This window comes from Arvicola amphibius, chromosome X (assembly GCF_903992535.2).
Source record: "Arvicola amphibius chromosome X, mArvAmp1.2, whole genome shotgun sequence".
NCBI classification, from domain to species: Eukaryota; Metazoa; Chordata; class Mammalia; order Rodentia; family Cricetidae; genus Arvicola; species Arvicola amphibius.
This window is the reverse complement of record NC_052065.1, coordinates 101,012,367-101,038,761: the sequence shown is the minus strand read 5'-3', so window position 1 is coordinate 101,038,761 and position 26,395 is coordinate 101,012,367. Positions and strand designations below refer to the sequence as shown.

Here is a 26,395-nt window from a genome sequence, read left to right as displayed (position 1 = left end):
CTCTTCACATCTTTTAAGTACATAATTGGATAGAAGACTAGCAACTGAAAAACTGGTTGAAACAATTGTCATTATTATAGTTAACAATTATTGAACCTTTGATGTGTAGCCGGCTACTCTAAGAGTTTTTCACTTATTTTACTGTTTCATGTACATAATAATTCATTTAATTTCACAGCTACCTAATGTAGTTTTATCCCCACTGTTTGAGAAACATCTCGTGTTACTCAGGTTAGCCACAAAACTCACTATGTCGGCAAGGATGAGCTTCAACTCCTGGTCTTCACACCTTTCCTTTCCAAGTGCTACAATTATAGGCATGTTCCACCAATGCCTGCCTGACTTTATTATCCCCATTTTAAAAATAAGAAAACAGAGACACCAAGGACCTAAATGGCTTAAGATGTACCAATCTTGAACGAAAATCAGCAGGTAAAAGTGCTTGCCCCCAAACCCGACAACCTGAGTTCAACTCCCGGAACACACATGATGGAAGGCGATCCGACTCCCACAAATTGCCCTCTGACTTCCACATACCCCTAACAAACAAGACATAAATGTTTAAATATGTTAAGAACTAATTATCAAATTAATAAGTGACAGAACTAAATTTCAAACACAGATAATCTAGCTTCAGTATCCCCCTATTCTATAAGATTACTGCAATACCACAGACTTGAAATTAAGATAATCTGAATTAATATAAAGACAATAATGACAGAAAAGTGGGGAGACAATTGAGAGAATCGGGAAATAAAAGTGACGGTGTTGGGGGAATAACCACGGAAAGATGACTCTCAAACATCTGACTTGATTGGATAGCTTATTGTCCAGTTATAGAAATGAAGACTATAAGAGAATTCTGGTGGGAAAGGCAGAAGTCACCGGTCATTTCTCTTGTGGTTGTGGGAACAAAGATACTGGTCTATAGCTTAAGAAAGACATCTTTCTTAGAAGTATAGACTTTGAAGTTTACAGATCAGTTTTAAAAACAATATACCCCAGGAAGGACATATGGAACAAGCAAAGAAGACTGAGAATAGAATTTTAGGGAATATCATCATTTAGGGGAAACGTATATTAGATGTATCCAGAAGAGAAAACTGAAGCTGGTCATGGAGCTAAGATACCAGGAGAGAATAGGCAGGGAACTCTGGGATGGAGTTTTAACAGCATTAAAATTGTGCTAATAAAGCCCACTGGGAAATAGACTCTATGACGCCATAGAATATATCTGTTTTATTCACCAATATATCAACAGCTCCTGAAAGTCTGGCTCATAGTCAATTATTGTTTTAGAAAATGATGAATGAATGAATAAGGAAAACAAAAAGAACTACCAAATCCCGTATCAAATTCTGGGAAGACAAAGACCAAGAACTATTAGTTTACTGAAGAATTTTAGAGTGCCAGTGATCATAAGACACTTGGGTGGGACGGTTGAGGAAAACAAAATGGAAATGATCTAAAAGAAATGGCAAGAAGGTTTTCAGGCAAGAAGTCTCAGACTGGTAGCAATGGAGCTCAGTGAACGAAAGTGGTGACCTCAAGCCTGACAACCTAAATTTAATCCCTGAAGTCAAATGGTGGAAGGACAACAAATTGTCCTCTGGTTTCCGTATGTGTACAGCGTCGTGAGCACACACACACACACAAATGCTCTCACATACATAGATAAGTTTATTAAAAAAAAGAATTATTGTGCCAGATGCGATGCCACAAGCATATAATTCCAACAGTTGGGACGTTAAGGCAGGATCACCAATTTTTAGAGCTAGCCTGAATTTTTATACAGCCTGTCTCAAACCAGAAAAAAAAAATGTTCGACAAGAGGTGAGAAACTGTGAGTAGGACCTTGTGCCTAGTACCTGTGAATCAAGCCCTCTGCCAGTGAGCTACAACCAGGATGAAATAATAATTGTGTATGTGTGAAAGGCTCTCACCATGTAGCCCCGGATGAAATGTAAGATATCTCCCTGCCTCTGCCTTTTCCAGGGCTAGGAATAATTCAATAACTCTTTCTTGAATGACATTTCGTTGCATAGGAAGAACAGTGGGCTGCAATCACAGGTACATAGACTCAAAAGTGATTTCCCTTAAGATGGGAGGAAACTTGCTATATTCTTGTGCCCTCCCTCCTTCTGGCTCAATGTGGACCACTTATGCGGGAGTTCAACAGAGCCTGAGGCTGGCCAGCGATGAGTTTTGTGAGACACAGTTCAACTGGGCACGGACCTGGAGGCTTTGGTTTTTTTTTTTTTTTTTTTTTTTTTTTTTTTTTTTTTTTTTTTTAGCTTTCAGCGGGGCTCAGACACCCTCGACCTCACCTCACTCATCTGGGACAACAAGAAAATCAAGAGGCTGAGAATCGCCACCGCTAGTTTGGAGAGCTCCGAAAAGAACGGAGACTGCAAAGTCCCGCCCGCCGTCCTTGCCGCCTACAGTCAGGCAATCGGGCGCTGTGCCAGCCAATCCTAAAGGGACTCAAATTCTTCACCAGCCTCTCCCTGGGCGGAAATGACGCGTCTAGTCGTGCCTGATTGGCGGAAGCAATAATTGCTTTGCGGCAGGCTAGTAACTTGCTCTCTTTTTGGCTTCCGCCCTTGTTCCATGTGAGAGACAGGCTACGGCGATGCACGCGACCAAAGCTGCGAAGGGGTAAGAAGTAAAAGGGAGATCCCGGGTCTGAGGGCTGAGTTTCCTGGATTTAGGGAGGTAGACGCCACCTTCTAACACTCAGTAGTTATCCGTCTCTCAAGACCCTGCCAGTAGTTAATGTATCTGCTATCAGTCCTTTAAAGCCCCTTAATTTAAGTTGATTTTGTGCCTCTGTTTTTCGGCTCTTTAAGTGCGACGCTGTTAGACCTAATGGTCGATCAGATCTATCTCTTGACAAAGTTTTAATATTATTGGTTTCCCTTTATTTGTCACGTGCCCGTTTTCTGTCTGTGCCACGCGCGATCTGCGCAGGCAGTGCCAAATTGTGTGAGAGTTGTCCACAATATTTCCTCCCCTGTGGTATTTCACGTGTTCCCCCTCAGCGTTATAAAATCTAAATGTAGTTCATTTGGTAATGTTTGCCTAGTAAATACCGAGATACTCTGTTAAGTAATAGTAGACTCTTTCTAAATATCAATCTCCTTAGATAAACACCCGTACTCGGTTGGTTTCAATTATTCGCCTGTCTCCCCAGTTCTGGGTACAAAAGATCAAGATTACATTTGGAATGCACTTATTAAGGCATCGGACTGGTAGAAGATGCATAGAATCGCTAATAGAATGTTTAAAAGGTTAATTAGGAAACTGCCTTTACCTCAAAGTCCAGCAGTAGCATCGGTGGGAAATGTAGTGTCAATCACTAAGGATTTTTGTTCATTCTTTTTCTTACGAATTTGAATGGTGTTAGTTACTGTTACCTTGGAGGTGTTGCCTTCGATCTAAATGTAAAGTCTTGACAAATTGCCAAAGGTGCTCTTACTGTTGCGCTTTTGCACCTCTTCTCGGGCTACTCAGAACTGAAAAAAAAAAAAAACGGAATGAATTGGTTTAGAACAGCGGTTCTCAATCTTTCTAATGCCGCGACTGTTTAATTCAATTCCTCATGTTGTGCTGACCCCCAACCATAGCATTATTTTCGTTGCTACTTCGTAACTGTAACTTTTCCACAGTTATGAATCGTAATTATCTGTGTTTTCTGATAGTCTTTAGCAACTCCTTTAAAAGGATCGTGCAACAACCTCCGGTGGATCGCGACTCACAGGTTGAGAAACGCTGGTGGAGACGTTATTTTTAAAAGAAGGGTTATTTCGGGTGCTAATATTTCTATGTTGCCTTTTTAAAACAGCCTTCTGGCTTTGAGTCAGCAGGAAGAACTAGTGGATTTGCCAACCAACTACCCCTTGAGTGCCAGTGAAGATGAGGTTGGTGACCAGCGTTGAACTGATTCAAAATCAGGGCGAACAACGCATTCCTGGAGCGGATTGGAGATATATATATATAATATATATATATGTATATGTATATATATATCTATATATATGTATATATGTGTGTGTGTGTGTGTGTGTGTGTGTGTGTGTGTGTGGCGGGGAGGGGGGAGTACCTAGAACTCCAGCATTTGCTGACTGAATTGTACGCCTAATTCCTTGACAAAATCCTTAAGTCATTTCCCCTCCTTCTGTGTAAAACAGTACCGATATTAATGATAAGGAAAGGTCAAGGGTCATGGTAGTCATCCTAGAACTCAGGAGCCTGAGGCAGGAGGATCTGAAATTTGAGACCAGCCTCTGCTGCTAACCGAGAGCTTGTCGTCTTCATTTGTTTATAAGGGATTTTATGAAGCTCAGTGGCACACACCTTTAACCCAGCACTTGGGAGGCAGAGGCAGTGAATCTATATTATTTCGCCGCCAGCCTGGGGTACATAGTAAGTTCCAATCTGGACAAGGCTACGTAATGAGACCCTGTCTCAGAAGGGGGTGGGGTAGTTTCTCCTGATAAAAAGCCACTTTGAGAACTGTGGTTATGACTTGAACTGTTGGTCGGTGTTTCTGTATAAAAAAAACCACTTTTATGCAGAAACAGTATTTTAAGCTGATTTCTTTTCTTTTGGAGGAGGGTTCGAGACAGGGTTTCTCTGCAAACAATAATTAAAATATCAGTAGATTCATTTGCAGTCACTAAGCTGACCAAAAAACACAGGGTGGGGGTAGTCTCCAGACAAGGTTTCTCCGTGACCACCCAGACCGGGCTCAAACTCACCTGGATCCACCAGTGCTGGGTTTAAAGGCATGAGTCACCACCACCTGGTTTAAGATGTTATCTTAAAATCAATTAGGACATTCCAAGTTACTAAGGATCTACATGCTTTTTTTTTTTTTTTTTTTTTTGGTCAGGGATTGATTGAAGGATCTACATTCCTTATATGGTGTTTGGGTTTTGAAACAGTTCCCTAATTCCAAATCCAGCTTGGATTAGAGTGGTCATATGAATCCCCTGTTCTCTGCCAACCAGAACCCAAATTTGCATGTGCACTTGTTTCCAAGTTGTCTTTCCCCTCCTTGCGTTGTCCTAATGGTGTTTCCTCTTCTGAGTCTAGGGGGACAGTGATGGAGAAAGAAAACATCAAAAACTTCTGGAAGCGATTGGTTCCCTTAGTGGAAAAAATAGGTAACATCTCTGTCAGTTTAGACAGCTTATAATTAGGTCTATCTGTCTGCCTGTCTTTCATCTTTCCTTCCTTCCTTCCTTCCTTCCTTCCTTCCTTCCTTCCTTCCTTCCTTCCTTCCTTCCTTCCTTCGTGTGGGGATATACATATGCCACTTAGCACAAGTGGAAGTCATAGGACAACTTGTAAAAGTTGGTTCTTTCCTTCCATATGGGAGATTCAGGGATCAAACTCAGTTTGGTTTGGCAGCAATGGCCTTTATCTCTTGAGCCATCTTGCTGGCCCTACTAAGATTTATTGAGTATCTCATGTAATGTACCTGTGTATAGCATATAGTAAAAAACTGTATGATTGTTGACTATTTTCCTTATTGCTGTCAATGTATTAGAACTCGTACATTGGAAGTTTTATTTAATTCACATCTATAGTCTTTTGAAGCATTGAATACATATTAACCACATTAAAGGTAAAATTCAAATTTTAACTCCATGGTCAACCATTTATAAGGGCAGGACCTGGATTCAAATTTATGTGTGCTTAAATCTTTTTCATTGTACTACATTGTATTTTTTTTAAGGGCTGGGGCTATATAAAGAATATGAGATGCGGATTAGGCTAAGTCTAAAGTTAGAAACAGTTTGGTTGCTCTGACAAAAGTGGACCATAAAACAACTGCCTTTGAAGAAAGAAACATTGTGCTTAAAGATGTAGCTCAGTGGTAGAGCGTGTATGAAACCCTAGACTTCAGCATCTTAGAAACAAAACAATAAAGGGAAGTGTTTTGCGCTCCCCGTGCATATGTGTCCATTTCTAGGGTATCTTTTTTCCTAATTTCAGGTGGAAATCGGCTGAGAGATCTGAGGCTAGTCTCAAAGTGTCTGAGTTTAACGTTAGTTCTGAAGGTAAGGTTTTTTTTTTTTGTTATTTTGTTCATTTTTTTTCTATTTTTTTTCTTTTTCTTTTTTTTGAGACAAGGTTTCTCTGTGTAACAGCCTTGGCTCCTGGAACTCGCTCTGTAGACCAGGCTGACCTCAAACTCCATCTGCCTCTGCCTCCAGTGTGCTGGGATTAAACGTGTGCACCACCACTGCCCAGCTCCTGAAGGTAAGTTTTAAAAAAGTATTTATGCATGAAATCATAAATATTTACCTGTGAGGATGTATTAAGGGTAGTCAAATAAAAAATGCTGAGTATCTCCTATGGAGCTCAATAGGATGCTTAATCCATAAAGCGACTTGAGTGATGGTTCCGTGTATCTCTTACTACCTTAGCTGTCATGTTTGTATAGCTTTTTTATGTATATATTTTTCTTTTTTATGCATTTTTATTGATATTTATTGAGCCCTACATTTTGCTCTGCTCCCCTCCCTGCCTCTCCCCTTCCCTTCAATCCTCCCCCAAGGTCCCCATGCTCCCAATTTACTCAGGAGATTTTGTCTTTTTCTACTTTCTACTTCCCATGTAGATTAGATCTATGTAAGTCTCTCTTAGTGTCTGCATTGTTGTCTAAGTTCTCTGGGATTGTGGTTTGTAGGATGGCTTTCTTTGCTTTATGTTTAAAAAACACCTATGAGTAAATACATGCGATAATTGTCTTTCTGTGTCTGGGTTACCTCACTCAAAATAATGTTTTCTAGCTCCACCCATTTTCCTGCAAAATTCAAGCTGTCGTTATTTTTTTCTCCTGTGTAGTACTCCATTGTGTAAATGTACCACATTTTCCTTATCCATTCTTCAGTCAAGGGACATTTAGGTTGTTTCCAGGTTCTGGCTATGACAAACAAAGCTGCTATGAACATAGTTGAGCACATGTCCTTGTGGCATGATTGAGCATCCTTGGTTATATACCCAAAAGTAGTATTATTGGGTCTTGAAGATTTCTGAGAAATCACCACACTGACATCCAAAGGGGTTGTACCAGCTTGCATACCCACCAGCAATGCAGAAGGGTTCCCTTTTCCCCACAACCTCTCCAGCATAAGTTGTCATCAGTGTTTTTGATCTTGACCATTCTTTCAGGTATAAGATGGAATCTCAGAGTTGTTTTGATTTGCATTTCTCTGATGACTAGAGATGTTGAACATTTCCTTAAGTGTCTTTCAGCCATTTTAGATTCCTCTGTTGAGAGTTCTCTGTTTAGGACTGTACTCCATTTTTTTATTGGATTATGTGGGGTTTTGGTGTGCAATTTCTTGCATTCTTTGTATATTTTGGAGATCAGACCTCTGTCTGATGTGAGGTTAGTGAAGATCTTTTCCCATTCTGTAGGCTGTCATTTTGTCTTGTTGACCATGTCCTTTGCTTTACAGAAGCTTTTCAGTTTCAGGAGGTCCCATTTATTAATTGTTTCTCTCAGTGTCTGTGCTGCTGGAGTTATAGTTAAGAAGTGGATCCCTTTGCCAGTGCATTCAAGTGTACTTCCCACTTTCTCTTCTATAAGGTTCAGTGTGGCTGGCTTCATGTTGAGGTCTTTGATCCATTTGGACTTGAGTTTTGTGCATGGTGATAGATATGGGTCTATTTTCATTCATTTTCATTCTTTTACATGTTGATATCCAGTCATGCCAGCACCACTTGTTAAATATACTTTCTTTTTTTCCTTTTGATATTTTTTGCTTCTTTATCAAAGATCAGGTGTTCGAAGATGTGTGGACTGATATCCGGGTCTTCTATTCGGTTCCATTGGTCCTCCTGTCTGTTCTTATGCCAATACCAGGCTGTTTCAGTACTGTATCTCTGTATGTAGTAGAATATGAAGTCAGGGATTGTGATGCCTATAGAAGTTCTTTTGTTGTACAGGATTGTTTTAGCTATCCTGGGTTTTTTGCTTTCCCATATGGAGTTGAGTACCGTTCTTTCGAGGTCTTTGAAGAACTTTGCTGAGATTTTGATGGTCAGTGTTTGTATAGCTTTATTAATGTTCACAATTGCCTTTTTTCTTATCTGTCTTTCCTTTTTGGTTTTTCAAGACAGGGTTTCTTTGTGTAACCCTGGCTGTGCTAGAACTCTGTGTAGACCAGGCTAGTCTCGAACTCACAGAGATCCGCCTGTCACTGCCTCCCAGTACTGGGATTAAAGGCGTGCGCCGCCACCACCCAGCTCACAATTGCCTTTGTATTTCAGTTCTCACATGATGCTTTGAGTTAGGACAGACAGATAGATATTCAGCTTTATTGGAGCCGTATTAGAGTTGTTTGGTGTTGGTAAACCAATGAGTTTCTATTGTTGTGACTAACAGGAATATGGGTGAGGGGTTATTTATAGGAGCTAGCCTGACCCCAAAGCAGGTGTATTACCGAAAGCCCACTGCAACCCTGGTGAGGACTCAAGAATGCTGCACCCCTTGACTTTTTTAAGGATTTTACTAAGAAAATTTCTGTAGCTGGCTGTTCATATCTCTTACCCCCAACAGTTGTTAGCTACTTATATAAAGCTGTGTCATGGGGGTGGACTTGGATAATCTGCAAGTTTCAGTGTTCTCAGACATGTGACACTTGTTTTCCTCATGAGCCTTCCCCCTCCCTCATGGGATGGTTTCAATTTAGAAGTAACTGCCGTATAACAGGCCACCCCTTACTCTCTCTTTCATGGTGTTCCCTTAGACTTGAAGTGGGGTACAGATAGTCATTTGGGACTAAGCGTTGTGCCACAGCAAGTCACTGGGGTGATTGAGTCTCTGGTCAGCCACTGCAACAGGAAGTTTCCTTTCATGACCAGTTAAGGCTGACAGTGGCCGTGATCTCTTAGCACTTCAGACTTTTGGGTTTCATGTTGTAGTCTTTAATCTACTATTAGTTGATTTTTATTTTTTTATTTCTGACTTCCTGAACATCAGCATCTTTGTTGTGGTTCCCTCCAAAGCAGCATGTCACAGGGCAAAGGGATCAAGACAGAGAGACTCCTGCCTAGGCCACCTTAGCAGAAAGGAAATGTGATAGCAGACCCTTATCTGACTGACCTAGGTAGAGGTGTCAGACATTTTTTAACCCCATTGCTTTCCCATTATTGATTCCCTAATCAATAACTAAAGAATGGACACATGTTGAGTCTTGGAAGCTTAGTAGTATCTAAGATTTTATTTCATATACCCCGTCCCCTCAAGAGTCCCTTCTTATCCCCTGAGTTAGGGGAAGAGGGGGAAAGGACAATATCATGCCTGTTAGAAATACATGCTCTACCAGGTGTGGTGGCATATGCCTTTTATTCTCAGCACTCTGGAGGCAGAAGCAGGTGTATCTATGTGAGTTCAAGGCCAGCCTGGTCTATATAGCAAGTTGCAGGCCAGCTAGGGTTACATTCTTAGGCCCTGTTTGCCCCCACCAAAAAAAATAGGTCTAGTAAGTGGCATAGTTACTGTGTCTAGATACCATTTTTTTTTACCCTTTTCTGAACTTTGGCAGATTCAATGAGTTTGTGCTTTTAGTAATCACCACTGGAACCTCAGCGGTTAGCAGTGTGCTACTGGTAAACTAGCCGAATTGATTCAACAGGTTTCTATTGAGCTTCTGCAGTGTACCCACCAAAGCAGCTAAATCAATAGCAGGTGAATATTCTCAATACTAAGTCAACAATGAAGAATAAGGGATGATCAGATGGGCTCTAGAGTCTAGGAATGATGGGAAGAACTAAAACAGGATGCTGCAGCAGTGGCCTGTGTCTTTAATCTCAGTACTTGAAAGACACAAGAAGAGCAAAGAGCAGGAATTCAAGGCCAAGCTTGGCTACAGTTCAAGGCCACCCTGGTCTAAGAGAGATCCTATCTTAAAAACAAGACAAAATCTAGGTGGTATAATGACTTAAGGGAATACTTCAGATTGATTAGTCATGAAAGGTCCTTGAAGAGGCAAGGCTGAAGGGAAAGGAAAGTCAACCATACAAAGGTGGGAGAAAGCATTCCTGTCAAAGGAACATCTTAGGAACACTTAAAGAAAAACTCAGGAAAAGGACTTAGATCACTCGAGTATAGTAGAATGTTGTGAGTTGGAGTTAGCTGCAAATGAAGACCGAATCCTATGAGGACGTGTCCTTTGGGTTTATGAGATTCTAGGTATAATTAAGCAGCCTTGAATCACTTTTGGCACGATTATGACATATTGAGATACATCATTTTTAAAACTGACTGGCTGCTGTGGGACGAATTAATTGCAGTGAGACAAGAGTAGAAGTAAAAAGACAAGGAGAAGCTGTGCAGTGGTGGCTCACATCTTTAACACCAGCATTCAGGAGACAGACAGAAGGATCTGTGAGTTCAAGGCCAGCCTGGTCTGCAGAGCAAGTTCCAGTGCAGCCAGGGCTGTTACACATGTCTTAGCTGTGGGGCAGTGGTGGGGGGAGGAAAAAAGTAAATAACTGAGTTTTTAAATAACTTTTACTCCTTCCACCCCCTAAAATATTTGGAAATGTACAAAATTAGTGGCATCACTATGCCTAAAGGATAAAGGATTGAAATAAGGATAATTTATATTTATACATTTTTGAGACTCAGGCCACTCCCTACATTATATTGAGATATTTTTTTTTTGTCTCACCTCCAAAACTGACGAGAAAGTTGGCCTTTTCACAGGCTCTGGAGAAAAACTGGCCCTTTCAGATCTGCTTGAGCCTCTTAAGCCTTCCTCCTCATTGACTGCTGTAAAAAAGCAACTGAGTAGAGTCAAGTCAAAGAAGACTCTGGAATTGCCCCTTAACAAAGGAGAGGCTGAACAGGTAAGTTACATGGAAAGCATCCCTTTATAAAGGGAAGAACTTGAACTGAGAAGGGGAGGAAAAGTAGGGGTGGCTGAACTCTTCAGAAGTGAGCAAGAGGTCATTTCAGGGCTTCTGGTTGTTGGGGTGGGGACGACAAAGAAAGAAACATTACCTTCTGGTTTCTTGATATTCCTTTGAGCTTGATGTGGGATCTCATGGCCCTTTCCTTTTCTGTACTTTGCCTGGTTTAGATCCACAGAGAAGTGGCATTCAGTAAGACTTCACAGATCCTCTCCAAATGGGATTCTGTTGTTCAGAAGAACCGGGAAGCAGAGCAGCTGGTTTTCCCCCTGGAGAAGGAGCCAGCTTCCTTTGCTCCCATTGAACAAGTGTTTCTTGACTGGAAGGTGAGGGCAACAAAATGAAAACAAATCCTTCAACCAGTTTGAAGGAGTTTAACCCTGAATGTCAGCTTTCGTCATTTTCATTCAGTGGTCAGAAAAGAGAGGAGACAGTGTATCTTAGCTGTCAGTCAGGAAATAGCCAAGCCGCACAGTAGCTCTGTAGTCATCCTGTTTGTGCTTATGGTATTTAAAACATGGCTTTATGAGTTTTAGTGTTAAAACATCTGATCACAAAGATTGGGACGTGGTGATACATACCTGTAATTCCAGCATTCGGGAGGTGGGAGCAGAAGAATCAGGAGTTTGAGGCCAACTTGAGCTAGCTACATGAGACCCTGACTCAAAAACAATTAATTTAAAAAAGTGTGTGTGTGTGTGTGTGTCTGTCTGTCTGCCAAGATAAGAGGAACATACTATGTTTTCTCTTATATAATTTATTTTTGTTTTATGTTCATTGGTGTTGTGCCTGGCTGGGTGTCTGTGTGATAGTGTCAGATCCCCTGGAACTGGATAGGTGGGAGCTGCCATGTGGGTGCTAGGATTTGAACCCAGGTCCTCTGGAAGAGCAGCCAGTGCTCTTAAACACTGAGCCATCTCTCCAACCCATGTTTTCTTGCTTTTTTTCTCATGTTTTCTTTCTTATCCCCCAGTTCTATTTTGTTGTGATGCTACCACCCAAAAATATTACCATTTAATGACAAGAACTTCAGTGAGTAAGTCATGAAGGGAGGGAGGAATACTTTAAAGCCAGGTTTCCCAAACACTGACCCCTGCCACTATGCATAATCATGGGGGTGTAAGTTGGGTGGGTTTTAATGTACCAACTCTTCTTCATTGTTAGGTATTCTTCCCGTTTTAGGGGTTTTGAAATCTTGTAAATGAAATGATGCCTGTGGCAAATGATAGGGTTTTGGTAGAATGGCAGTTACGCTCTTGGCCAAATTGGTCCCTAGAGTCTCTTTTTTACTATATGAACAATCCCTTCAGAGCAGCCAGCCTACTTTTCTAGTATACCAATGGTATGGAGTCTCTACTAGAATGGTCTGTCTTAAAGAAAAATAGTAAAGAAAACAGTACCTACACCATAGATATGGATGGATGGATAGATAGATAGATAGATAGATAGATAGATAGATAGATAGATATAGATAGATAGATAGATAGATAGATAGATAGATAGATAGATAGATGGATAGATGGATAGATGGATAGATACATAGATCTGACTACAAAGGTGTTACATTTCTCTGTGCTTTCTAAAAAACCAGAAATGATAGTGTCTTATGTCAGGAAGTTGAGCTAATTAAAACTGTGTTGCTTGTCACCATGACTAAACAAACAAACAAACAAAAGCTCTGTTTTCTGATAGTATTTTTGAAGTCACTACCATTCTCTTTCTAGGATTCTTCCTTTTCTACATGAAAAAGAGATCAGGTATAAAGTGTGGCTGCAGGATGAAGGGAGACTTTAGAAAAAATTAAAGAGGTAATAACAATTTACAGGGTTTCAAAAAAAAAAAGTATGAAAGCTATATAGTGATGACTCACGCTGTCCCACCTGCCTTCTGCTCACTTTTACTTCCATGCCTGCCCCAAAATAACCAGTTTTATAAGTTTTTATTGTTGATTTAGAGTTCTCTTTCTTTCTTTTCTTTTCTTTTTTTTTTTCTTTTTTTTTTTTTTTTTTTGTTTTTCGAGACAGGGTTTCTCTGTAGCTTTGGAGCCTGTCCTGGAACTAGCTCTTGTAGACCAGGCTGGCCTCAAACTCACAGAGATCCGCCTGCCTCTGCCTCCTGAATGCTGGGATTAAAGGCGTGCGCCACCACCACCCGGCTATAGTTTTATTTCTATATTCATGAATTTTACTCTTTTTTTTTTTAATGGAGAAAGTAGTTTCCACACTATTTATGTGCCTTGCTTTTTCCAAATGATAGTGTAATTTGGGAGTTAGCAGGAGAGTACCATGCCGGTGAAGAAGACCACACTAAGAATGGCCCAGCCTCTTCATCAGTGAGTGGGGCACAGATGGTATACTTTGAGAATACTATGCCATTTATTCTGAGATTTATTCCTGAGAAACTATGCTAGTATGGCACAGAAAGAGAAAGAAAAGAGTTTGGCTAGCAGCTTCCAGTTCTTTCCTTGCAACTTAAGAGTTCATAGTACCAGAGAGAGTAAGAACTGCATTTCTAGAGGTGGACAATCAAAAACGCCTGTGCTGTAGTTTGGGTTTCACTTCCTAAAATTGCACTTAACTCTAGCTGAAGAGTTAAGAGAAACAAAGTGGAGGAAAGTGTTTCTAAACTGCACTTTTCTCTATAAAGGATAAAGTAACCTTTACCCCCAACTTTTTTTTCCTTTCCGTGGGCACCGGCATTTTCCAAAGTGTTCACAATGTATCCTAGCTGTTACACCTTGCTTAGGCTGGCCTTGACTCCTCTTGCTCAACCCTCTCAGTCCTGAAATGGCGGGCACTCCATTTGGTGAAATGTATCACCACGCCTAGTTCCTACACCCAAATTTTAAAGGCTGTGAACAAAAAGCAAGTTCACCTGTTGTACCTAATCTGAACCATAAGCAGATTTTCTGAAAAGTGAAGTGGCAGGCTGCGTGTCATAGCTTTTGCCTGTAATCCTGGCACTCGGGACGCCGGCAGAGGACTGAGGTCTTGAGACCCGTCTCAGGAAAAGGATGTGCCTAGGTGAAGTGGTGCATGCCTATAATTCCCACACTTGGAAGCCTACGACTGAAGGATTTTCAGTTCAAGGCAAATTCAAGGGAAGGAGGACTGGGCATGATGTCACAGGCTTGTACTCCTAGCTGTTTGGGAGCCTGAGGTAGATGTTTGAAGGTCCAGTCAACCAGGACACTTCAGCAACATTCTGTCTCCAGCTGAAAACTTTTTAAAGTTGGGAATAGAAAAAAATGGCAAAGTTCAATTGTGTTTTAAGCTTTTACACAATGAAGCAAACCTACTGAGGAACGTGCTCTGGGAAGATCTGGTCTCCGCTGCTGTTGCTGCTGTCTCCTCTTCCTGTCCTACTACTGCCTGTCTCAAAGTGCAGCAGTAACGGGCCTCCAAGTTGCCTTGTCCTAAGCCCTCCTGGGATTCAGCCTGTCTGGCAACAGCATGGACAACCGCGTTCTTAGACGCTCTCCCGGCCTTGGCTTCCACTCTGTACTTTGGCTGCTTGGTTTCTCCAGCTTTTCCTGGACCTTTCGGGTCTTACTCTGTCAACTCTGTGAGTTGGCTGTCACTCTGAATCTCTCCCAAAGTCTAGTCTCGTAGCCTTGTAGGCGGGGCATGTCCACATCTCCATGTGAACTGCCCCACCAGACATCACACTTCTAGAGTCCCAAGCCTTAACACCTTTATTCAGTTCACAGCCTAACTCCCCATTTGGGTCACCTGGGTTGAAAACCTGGCTCCTCTGATCCCTACCCATTCCCTTAGCTGTCCCCTCCCTAGCATGTAGACTGATCTTATCAAATCTGTTATGGCTTCAGGTGCTTGTTCTCTCTTATTTTTAGTTTTTGCTGCCCTGGTCAGGATCCTCACACTCACCACGCTTTCCATTCTGAACCACAAAATCACTTGGCACTCTCCTACGTAAAAATCCATCATGGGCCGGGGAGAGGGCTCAGCCTTACAAATGCTAAGTGGCACGCCTGACAACTTGAGTTCTACCCCCAGGACCCACGTGGTGGAAGAAATTAACTGACTCCCAAAAATTGTCCTGTGCCCCATGGCATGAGCGCCTACACCTGATGGGGAAGCTCAGCCAATCACGTTTGGCTAGGGTGTGGCCACTTGGGGGGGATGGAAGAAGGACATGGGCATCCATGGCCCCTTGTTTTTGTATTCATTCGGCGCGAGTGACGAGTGACTCTCGCTGGATCCCGGTCGTGTGAGTTGCTCTTGCTCCCAATTATTAAAATTATATTCCCTGTTTTGAACTGGTCTGGTTAATTCTGACTACCGGTCGACCACGCCCTTCATACCCCCCCCACACACACACACACACAGTCACTGTGTCACTGTAAGAATTCAAATCTAAGGCACTCCACTTAAGCAAAATAAAAATACCTTGTGTTTTAGCTGTGCTGAGCAGCGCATTGTTCCCTTACATACCACTCACTTCCCGGTACCTGTGTTTTTATGCCCATCTGTCTGAACTTTTCCCACTCTTGAAAGAATTGTGCTTAAGCCTCAATACCTAAATCTAAGAGTTATTTCCTTCCCTCTCTAACCCACCCACCTCCTAAATCAGGATTAACAAACCCTTTTGTGTGCTTACCATTATAACATTTAACCCATTAATGGGACATTGTTAGTAGCATGTATATCTCTTTGCTCTGAGCTCTATGAAGACAGGATCTATCTTAATTAATTGTATGGTCCTAGCACCCCTCACAAGTGCCTGGAATGTAGCTGAAATCAATAAATGTTGGCAAATTGAATTGAATTTGAAGGGCGATTACAACATTGTAATATAAATCACTTTGTAGCCTGTGATTGATCACTTCTGCAGATACTAAAAATGGAAGAACATGCACCTTTACCATTCAGTAGAATAGGTTTATGGCTAAATCAATAGCACCGTGTAACATGTGATGATGTGTATTTATGCGTTTGCTCAGATATTTGTAAGTTTACTGCTGACCATGATGCATGTGGCTACTGAAGAAAAACACACATAATATGTGAGGTTTGGAACTGCCTGTTGCCGAAGGCTGTCTTTGGGCTGTGTCAGGATGGACTATGGCCTGATTGGCCTGATGATTTTAGTCATCCTCACAATGTCAGTCAGTAGCAAATGGGATATTTGATTGACATGTGAAATAACTGGCGCACAGTTTATTTCACAGATACCACCTGTCATTGAAAAGTTACTGGAAACTAAGGAGTTGGAGCCAAAGTTAGAAAATGAGTAGAGTTAAATTTGAATTACAAGAAAGCTAGATAAATATTTGAAAGGGAACACATACCCTGCCATAAGATAAATTACTAGGCAAAATCTACCTAAGAATGACTGTTCTTGTCTTTTTGGTAATGAATAAAAAGATGAGAGCCAGGCATGGTAGCACATACCTGGCAGCACTTGGAAGGCTAAGGCAGAAAGATTGAAGTTTCAGGCTAGCCAGACCATGATGTATAGCAAGATCCTATATCATAAAATGAGGGCTTGAGAATTATAGCTCAGTCATAGAGTACTTTCCTCACATACACAGGCCCCAGATTCAATCCTCAGCACTACCCAAATAAATAAGTACATAAATTAAGTTCTGGGGGACTGGTCATATGGCTTAGTGGTTAAGAGCTCTGGCTACTCTTCCAGAGGTCCTGGGTTCTATTCCCAGCAACCACATGGTGGCTCACAACCATCTGTAATGACATCTGGTGCCCTCTTCTGGCATGCAGGCATAAATCTTTTTTTTTTTTTTTTTAAAAAAAGTTCTGGGTTGGTTTTCCGGTTAATATCATCAATGGCAAATAATGCTTAAGATCTAACCTCTCCTTCCCTATAGAACTATGATAAGACCCTGAGATTCCCAACTATAAGGTAATTAATTGGTGTTTGCTTCATATATGTATAAAATATTATGTTTTTTTAACTTTTGCTTTGTTTTATTTGAGTCAGAAGCTTGCTATGTCACCCAGCCTGGCCTTGAACTTGCAGCTATCAGCCTGCCTTTGTCTCCCAAGTGTATGGATTATAGGCATGCATGCACCACCATCACTTTGACAGTTTTGGACTTTTGAAATTAACATGACAATTTAGTAATACTCTCTTCCTAGCATTTAACTTAAGACTTAAGACTATCATGCTTAGATCCTTAAGAAAATTGATAACAGAAAATGACCCCCCAAGTAATATTAAAAAGTCCCTGAGTTCCCTTGTGGAAGTTGTCTTAATTATAATTTTTTAGAAAATTCAAGCTGAAGCCAGGCAGTGGTGGCACACACCTTTAATCTCAGCACTCAGGAGGCAGAGGTAGGCAGATCTCTGTGAGTTCATGGCCAGCCTGGTCTACAGAGCAAGTTCCAGGACAGTCAGAGCTACACAGAGACCCTGTCTCGAAAACAAATCAAGCTGAGTGGAATAGTACCTTCCTGTAATCACAGTACTAGAGAAGCTAAAAGAGGAAGACACCATGACTTCCGGGGCAGCCTGGGCTATAGTGAGTTTCAGGCTAGCCAGATCTAGATAGTAAGATCTTGTCTAAGGGAGGGAGGGAGGGAGGGAGGGAGGGAAAAGAAAACAAATTTTTAAAATTCAGAATAAAATAAAGCTTTGTGTATTCCTCTGAACAGCTAGATTAGAACCTAAGGTTTGGCATGTTTTGTTACCTCCTTAAGGCAAGAACCCCTCTGGAACAGGAAGTTTTTAACCTCCTGCATAAGAACAAACAGCCAGTGACAGACCCTTTACTGACTCCTGTGGAAAAAGCCTCCCTCAGAGCCATGAGCCTGGAAGAGGTAAGTGTTGTAGACCATTTCACATACCCAGGCAAGCCATGGTTCTCCCAGCATTTGACTTCAAGTCCAGGAGTTACTGTAAATGTCATTCATTGTAGGCTAAGATTCGCCGAGCAGAGCTTCAGAGGGCCCGAGCTCTGCAGTCCTACTATGAAGCCAGGGCTCGAAGGATGAAGAAAATCAAAAGTAAAAAGTAAGGAAGCTGTGGACCTCATATAAGCAAGTGGTGTGGTTAATCGTGAACCCTTTGGAGAAAACTTTTAACATGATGTTTAGGGTCATGTAAAAGAACTCCCAAAGAGGGATGGCGTCACCTTTTCCTAGAGCAACCTCGTGTGGCTGTGCCACTTCAGGAATGCCCTCTCCTCTGCCTTTAGCCTTTATACTTGACATTGACAAGAAGAGGACTGTTTGGTTACTCTCTCTCCTTCCAAAACACCATGGAGTGGTTCTGCAGAGTGAGCTCTGAATTTCCAGAGCGTGGAATCCAGTAGGACTTTTTTTTTTTTTTTTGCCTTTCTGCCTCTCTGGAACTTGTTCTGTTCCTTCTTTGAGCTATAGGAACAGGAGAGTCTGCTCCTATAGCTATAGAAGTCCTAAGGGTTGGAGAGTCCTGGCCATCGTCTCAGGTTCCGTATTGACTGTGGTAGCCGTTCTAGCACCTGCATAAGGAAACCCCCTTGGATCCCGTGGGCACTTTTGCTTGTGGCATTCTGTGTTTCAGCCAAGTCTCAGCTCCCATACCTCCTTTCTTACCCTGTAGATACCACAAAATTGTGAAGAAAGGAAAGGCCAAAAAAGCCATAAAAGACTTTGAGCAGCTGAGGAAAGTCGATCCAAATGCTGCATTGGAAGAACTGGAAAAAACGGAGAAAGCCAGAATGATGGTGAGATTGCCTCTTGCTTTCGACACCTGTGCTAACAACTATCCCTGAAAGGCATTAACGATCTCATTTTGTCCTTCCTTTTGTAGGAGCGAATGAGCCTTAAGCATCAGAACAGTGGCAAATGGGCCAAGTCAAAGGCAATTATGGCAAAGTATGACCTGGAGGTAAGAGACAGACCAGACAAAAGGAGATGGAATTGGAGGAAAAAAAGGAAATCAGTACACAAGAATGGCAGCAGAAATAGAGTTGGGGGGAAAGTCACAAGGATTAATGAAAAACCGGGAATATAGAAAGGCATCAGAAAAAAGGTTAAGGCAGAGAGAAAATGACCAGGACAAAGGTGGAAAAAGATGAAAGACAAAATAACATCAAGGCAAACCTAGCAAAAGAGGAAGAAACTTTTTATACTTTTATCATTGTATTTCACCTGTTGCTTCCTTAAGGATAATTTGTCTTTCTGTTTTATTCTGTGGCTACTGTTTATTTTATGTGTACTATTTAAACAGTAAATGCTAGTAAGAAATGCTAAGTGAGCCGGGCGGTGGTGGCCCACACCTTTAATCCCAGCACTCACAGGAAGACAGAGGCAGGTAGATCTCTGTGAGTTCAAGGCCAGCCTGGTCTACAAGAGCTAGTTCCAGGACAGGCTCCAAAGCTACAGAGAAACCCTGTCTCATGAAGCCAGAGAGAGAGAGAGAGCGCCAAGTGAAATGGGAAAACTGAGTTTGTGGCTTTAATGGTAGTGTATTTACCTAGCATAGTGAAAGCTTGGGTTCCAGCCCAGCATTCTGAAGAAAAAAAATAAAGGCAGCAGCTTGAGTTTATTGTTGTTACACATACAACAAACCCAGCGCTACAAGGCAAGAATGGAGGTTGCTTAAAGAAATGAGGGGGAAGGTATTGCTATGGTCACTAATGACAAAGCTCCCATGCTGGGAACTCCTTCTTCTAGGCCCGCCAAGCTATGCAAGAACAGTTGGCTAAAAACAAGGAACTGACGCAGAAGCTCCAAGTTGTTTCAGAGAGTGAAGAAGAGGGAGGTGCTGAAGAGGAAGAAGCCCTAGTTCCTGATGTAGTGAATGAAGTACAGATGAATGCTGATGGACCCAATCCATGGATGCTCAGGACTTGCAATCGTGATGCAAAAGAGGATGAGGTCCAGGCTGACTCGAAAGAACTGCCTGAGCCTGTGGCCCATGAGTTTTCTGAAAACGAGGGAAATGAAAAACCAGAGGCAGAGGAAGATGTTCTGTTGAAAGAATTTGAGGAAAGAAGATCCCTTAGGAAAAGATCTAAGCTCAACCAGGATGCTAAGTCAGTGGGTGGCCAAGAAACCAAAGGTGAGCTGTGATGGGGTGGAAGGGACAATTTCGTGTTGCTGTGTCTGGACTGAGAGAAGAAAGGAATGTTCACCCGCACATGCTCTATAGTGATTAACATCTAGGGACTTTCAAGAGGCTATGTGCTAAGCTAGCCTTGAAAAGGTGTGCTTAGCATTGCTGGTACCTACAGACTTGCAATCTAGTAAGATGGTAAGTGTCAGAATCCATACATACTTTTAGACAAGAGATAGACTTGGAGAAATTGTTAAACTGCTCCTAATGTGTGGAGTCTAATTTTTTTATTTTTGGGTTTTTTTGTCTTGCTTACATAAAGTGAGAAAATGGCATTTTTAGCACTTCATAATGCTAGATTTTATGTGTCTGTATTTGAGTGACACTTCCCCAGAATGAATAGTTCTGCAGGCTACATGGCAAATTTGTTTATTTATTGTAGTGCTGGAAATGGGTTTCTTATTTTTTTTTGTTTGTTTGTTTGTTTTTCAAGATGCTTCTCTGTGATGCCCTGGCCGGCCTCGAACTCAGAAATCTGCATGCCTCTGCCTCCTAAGTGCTGGGATCAAAAGCATGTGCCACCACTGCCCAGCTCTCCTCTCAGTTCCATGATGAGATTTTCTATAAATAATATTCTTGCTCCAGAGGCTGCTTGAATTTTTTTTCTTAAATACGATCTCATGTAGCCCATGCTGGCCTTAAACTTACTACGTGTCAAGGATGACCTTGAACTTCTGATGCTCTTGCCTCTGCCTATGGAGTGCTGGGGCTACAAATGTGTGCCCCAGTGACTAGTTTTATACAGTGCTAGAAATTGAACCTGGAGCCTCATGCTTATTAGGCAGTCTTTCTACCAACTGAGCCACACCCCTAACCTATGAAAGTATTTAAAAGCAATGCCAGGCTTTGGGTTTGAGCTCCAGTACCACACTTTTAAAAACAACTAAAACGAATTTTGAGTGATCTTTCCAAGTAGAGTTGACTGTACAGGGAAGTTAAACCCCAGTCTCAGACATTAGCAGTCACCTGGGAAATAGGACCCTGTTTGTCCTTATTAAAGTGTATTTCATGCTACTTGCACTCAGTAGTTGCTTGGCAAATACTCCTTAACTGGGAAACTTCCAAACTTCTGACAGCTTTATTTTTCTCCCTCCAGAGTCTGCAACCAAGGAGGTATTATCTGAACTGAAGGCACTGTCTCAGAAACTCAGTAAGGAAAATCGTCTGTCCAAGAAGCCAAAAGAGAATCCAGCAAAGACAGTTCTCCTGGTCCAGGAAGAGGAACCTGCCCCAGAGGAAGAGGAGCCTCTATTGCTGCAGAGGCCAGAGAGAGTACAAACTCTGGAGGAACTAGAAGAGCTAGATAAAGAGGACTGTCTTCCAAATAAGGAGCTCCCTAGAGCTGCAGTAGAAGGGGAGCAGGTGAGGAGGAACCCACAAGAAGAATTGAAGGGGAAGAAGAAGGAGAAAATGATCAGTCTACAGAAACTCCTGACTACAAGAACTCCTTCTGTGACATCAGTGGCTGTTCCTACAACAGTAGAGGAGCAGGTGAGCAGAGCCAGGGTCTTGGGCTTGTAGGGGCCAGAGCTGGAACAGAACGAGTCCTTCTTACACACAGCACAGTCTATGAAAGTTGGTATTGCTGGGAATACGTTTTAGGAGTTAAGAGGTCCAGATTACCATGGTACCAGGCGGGCCCCAAGTGTCAGTTTAACAGAAGCAGATATGTGGACACAGCTGAGCCACACAAGCAGCCTAAATTCTGTGCCACTAACGCTCTCTGGGGTGACTGTCGACCAGGTCCCAATGGAGGAGGTAGTCACTGAAAACTCTGGCTAGATCTCAGGCACAAGAACTCAAAGTTCAGTTCTGAATTACTGCCAAAGTTCCCCACACTTCCGACCACCAGTGGTCTGCCCTCAGTCCCAACCCCAAGTTTAAGTAATTAAAACTAGCAAGACCTATCTGCTTTTCCTGGGATATAAAGCTGCTGGAGCTCACATTCCGGCCACACTTGGAGATTCTGTTTTGACCCTGGCCATCTTTTCTCCCACCCTAAAACTTCCTTATTGAAGGGTTTAAATTGTGTCACAATGATGAGCTAAGGGATAGTCACCCTAAAGAGAAAGAAATTGGAGCATGATTGCCTGGTAGGTTCCTATTGCGAATCGATCATCCTTTCAGCACTTCCCCCTAGGGGGCGCTAAGATGTCACAACCCAGGATTCGGTCTTGTCATGAAGCACTCGCAAGACAAGTTTCAGTTCTTGCTCTTATTTCTTCCCAGGAAGATGAAGTGGAGAGAGACCAAAAGCAAATGATAAAGGAAGCTTTTGCCGGGGATGATGTCATCAAGGAGTTTCTAAAAGAGAAGAGGGAAACTATCCAGGCCAATAAGCCAAAGGACTTGGACCTGACCTTGCCTGGCTGGGGAGAGTGGGGCGGGATGGACCTGAAGCCCAGTGCCAAAAAAAGACGCCGGTAAGTGGAGGGAAAAGCCTGTCAAAAGAGCACAGTTTCCCCAGCCCACCCTGAAGTGTGTTCCCTGCACTTTTGACTAAATCCTGAATACTCCTTTGACTATGGCTTTCCAGGTTTCTTATTAAAGCTCCTGAAGGTCCACCGAGAAAAGACAGGAATTTGCCCAATGTGATTATCAATGAGAACCGAAACATCCATGCTGCAGCTCACCAGGTGAGGTTCCAAGCACTCTCTAGGTGACTGATCTCCACTACCTGCTTCTCTTGCTTGAGAGAACTATTTTAGTAACTGGTGGGGAGAGGGATCATGATGTTTTCATTTGGGGTTTCTTGACTTTTGCGTTTTTTGAGACACCTTACCCCAGACTGGCCTTGAACTCCAATTGCTCCATGCTGGACACGACCCACACCTCTAATCCCTAACCTCAGCACCTATTAAAGCCTGTGCCGCCATACCTGGTGTGATGGTGACCAACAGATCAAATTTGTCTTTTCCACTGACTGGTTGTGAGAGCAGCAAAGCAAGACAGGCTGTGCTGTTCTGGTTACTGGCAAGGTTTAGGCTAAAACGAGATTCTTTGCAAGCAGTAACGGAGCCACCAAGTCACAGTGGAACTTGTACCCTGGATCATTCTGCTCTAAATGAGGCTTGCTAAAGTAAAAATTTACCATTCTGCTCTACGTTTGGATTTGTAGTCAAGGTAACAAACGCTTGGAGACCAGAAGGTTTGAGTCATGTGTCAAGAAAAGTGGCGATGAACCACTCATTATCTGTCCACAAAAGTGGAGAAATTTTCAGTTGAATCATACGCTAATCAGCAAGGGATGAGCTGGATGAGGTGGCATCCACCCTTAACCCCAGCAAAGGCAGGTGTATCTCTCATCTACAGAGCAAGTTCTAGGGTAATCAGAGCTACAACATAGTGAGACCCAGCCTCAAAAAATACTAATAATCGTAATAATGAGCAAGGGATGTTTACAGTCTAGGAAACTAGAACATAGCCATTGTCCTCTAGAATATCACAGGCAATACTGAGTGCTGTTGCGTAGAGTCACATAAAGTAGAAAAGTTAGAAAATGGACAGAAGGTCCAGAGAGAAATTGGGCTTCTCTCAAGGTGAGTATGTGACCCCCCCCAAAAAAAAACTGTCATTGAACTGCATAATCTGCATCTTTCTTCAGTCCTGTGGTTTGCCTCTCATCTGAAATGAGTTGTGCTTGCCCTCCTAAAAGAGAAAAGAACTATGTATTGTGTACAGAACAGAAAGGAGGGCTGGGGATGTATCTCTGTTGCTAGACTGCTTGCCTAGCATGCACAAAGCTGTGAGTTCTGTTACTAGCATTGTAACATTGTAGCTAGACATAAAGCATACCTTTAATCTCCAATCTTAGCACTCTGGAGGAGGAGACAGGAAGATCAAAAGTTCAAGGTCATCCTTAGCTACCCAGTGAATTGGTGAGCAGCCTGGGATACGAGGCCCTCTCTCAAAAACTCGGGCAATAACAGTTTAGTCATTCTGTGTGATTTCTAAGCCAATCATTGCAGAAACTATTGCCAATATAATTCCAGCTGAAACTATATAACTAAACAATTGGATATAGAAGGAGAGGGAAGAAACCCTGATAGGACCGGTGAGATGGTTCAGTGGGTAAAAGCGTTTGTTGCCAAGCCTGACAACCTGATTTTAATTTACAGGGGCCCACATTGTAGGAGGAGAAGGCTCCAATGGGCCAAAATTACAGACGATAGCTAAGAGCGTGCTTCTCAGAAAGGATGGCCTTTCCTTCCCATGTTTATTTACTATTGTCACAGAGAATTATGAAATGATTTTCCAGGAATCTTTTCTGACTTTTGCTTTGCTTTTTTTTTAGACAGGATCTCATGTATAGCTTAGTCTGACTTTGAATTTACTATGTTCCTGAGCGTGGCCTTGAACATCTGTTCTTCCTGCCACCTCCTCCCAAGTGCTTGAATTATAGATATATGCCACCACATCTAGTTTATGTGATCCCTGGGGATTGGACCTAGGACTTTGTGTGTGTGCTGTACCAACAAAACCAACTGTCTCTTCTTTTTAACTAGTTCAAGGGTTCTCACTCTTCCTACTGCTATGACCCTTTAATATAGTTCCTCATGTTGTGGTGCCCCCAACCATAAAATTATTTTCGTGGCAAGTTCATAACTATCATTTGCTACTGTTATGAAAATATCTGATATGAGAAAACCTACGAGAGCATCATTTGACCCTCAAAAGGGTGGCAACCCAGAGGTTGAGAACCACAGAATTAGCTAGACACCATAGGACCAATAGAATGAAGTGTGTCAAAACAGGAGAGGACTTCTGAAACTGACTTTATGTTTTCATACCCTTAGTAGCATACACAGATAGAAAAACATCAACCCAAATGAGACATTTCCGTAGCCTAAAGGGAAAGGAAGCCTTTTTCTTTCAGTATTGACATTGGGAAAGTGATCACAAACCTGATGCTAGCACTCTGGAGTGGAGAAGAGCACAGGGCAAGGACCAGGAACCCAAGGGTTCTGTTCTCGCATTTGCTTATTTTACTTGGGAAAATCACTTCCCCTGTCTAGACATATGATGATACCAAGGGAGATGGCTAGTGCTATCAAGTAGAGCCAACCAGCTCTACATCCTCTGCCTTAAGAAAATGAAGCTGAGCTCAAGAACCTGGAGGCTCAAGATTAAGAAGCATATCTTTGGTTCCCTAAATCATCAATCATAAAGGGGAAAGGAAGGTAGATCTCCGAGAAGTCCGGGATAGCCTTGTCTACATATAGCAAGTTTCAGGCCAGTCAGGGCTACATTAGTGAGACTCTGTTATGAAAAAACAAAAAGCGGGGAAGGAGAGAATAGAGATCAGGAAGAGAATAGAATAGAACAGAATCCATGAGGACGTAAAAATATTCCTGGGCTCCTTGAAGTGACAATGTTGTATAAGTACGCACTGGTTAGCAGCCTTGGAATTACTGTAGCCAGGCAGGAGTGGTCTTCTGGGTTTTCACTCCTAAAACCATTGGCCAAGCCTGAGAGTATGGGTACCAAATAACTTCAAACAGATTAGCAGTCTTAAGATTATACAGGACTACTGGGGTGCTTTGGCCTCTCAAGCTTACCTCCCTTGTGATTGTCATATAGAACTGAATTATGGACCAGGCTGACCTTGAACTTGTGATCCTCCTGTCTCAGCCTTGCAAATTCTGAGATTACAAGCATGAGCCATTATGCCTTCTCTAGGCTCCCTTTAAACAACTGCACCTTAGGCCTCACGCCAAATCCCTCTTCTTTCCCTTCCAGGTGCGAGTGCTCCCATATCCATTCACCCACCATCAGCAATTTGAAAGGACCATCCAGAATCCTATAGGATCCACGTGGAACACGCAGAGAGCTTTCCAAAAGCTGACTGCTCCCAAGGTTGTCACCAAAGCAGGCCATATTATCAAGCCCATAAAAGCAGAGGATGTGGGTTACCAATCTTCCCCAAGGTCTGACCTGTCTGTCATGCAGAGCAATCCAAAACGACGCTCCAAACATCAGAAACAGCTGAAGAAGAGAAGAGCTCAATAGATTGAATTGTCAGAGGAGTGTCCTGACTATTCCTCTACTTGTCCTATGCTGCAAAATGAATTTCAAAACTGGCTTAATACACTGTGTGTAGTTAAGCCATTATCTTAGAAATAAAGGCATTTTTACCTTTATAACTCGACTCTGTCTGTATTATCTCCCTGTTGAATTAGACACTTTGGATGCCCCACCTTTGTACTTCTCTATTTAGCACTTTGTGAGGGGAATTTAACCTTCTTTCCTTACCAAGACTTGTAGCTGGTCATGAAAATGAAGGAAACATCCACATCGCTGGTTTCATGCATATCACCCATTAGTCATGATCCACTGTAAATACCAATTTATAACGAGGAATTGATAAAGCACTGTA

At 42.3% G+C, this 26,395-nt stretch overlaps 1 protein-coding gene across 1 annotated transcript; it reads left to right on the top strand.

The window, feature by feature from the left end:
- The first annotated feature begins 2,534 nt into the window (after window positions 1–2,534).
- Utp14a (UTP14A small subunit processome component) lies at window positions 2,535–26,161 on the top strand. The gene is made up of 15 exons (XM_038317213.1): window positions 2,535–2,658; window positions 3,845–3,920; window positions 5,098–5,168; window positions 6,004–6,068; window positions 10,730–10,872; window positions 11,106–11,261; window positions 17,619–17,738; window positions 17,837–17,931; window positions 18,502–18,625; window positions 18,712–18,789; window positions 19,578–19,965; window positions 21,116–21,510; window positions 22,249–22,442; window positions 22,556–22,655; window positions 25,759–26,161. The coding sequence occupies exons 1-15, from the start codon at window positions 2,633–2,635 to the stop codon at window positions 26,026–26,028; spliced, it is 2,301 nt and encodes a 766-aa protein (XP_038173141.1). The 5' UTR covers window positions 2,535–2,632; the 3' UTR covers window positions 26,029–26,161.
- The last annotated feature ends 234 nt before the right edge of the window (window positions 26,162–26,395 follow it).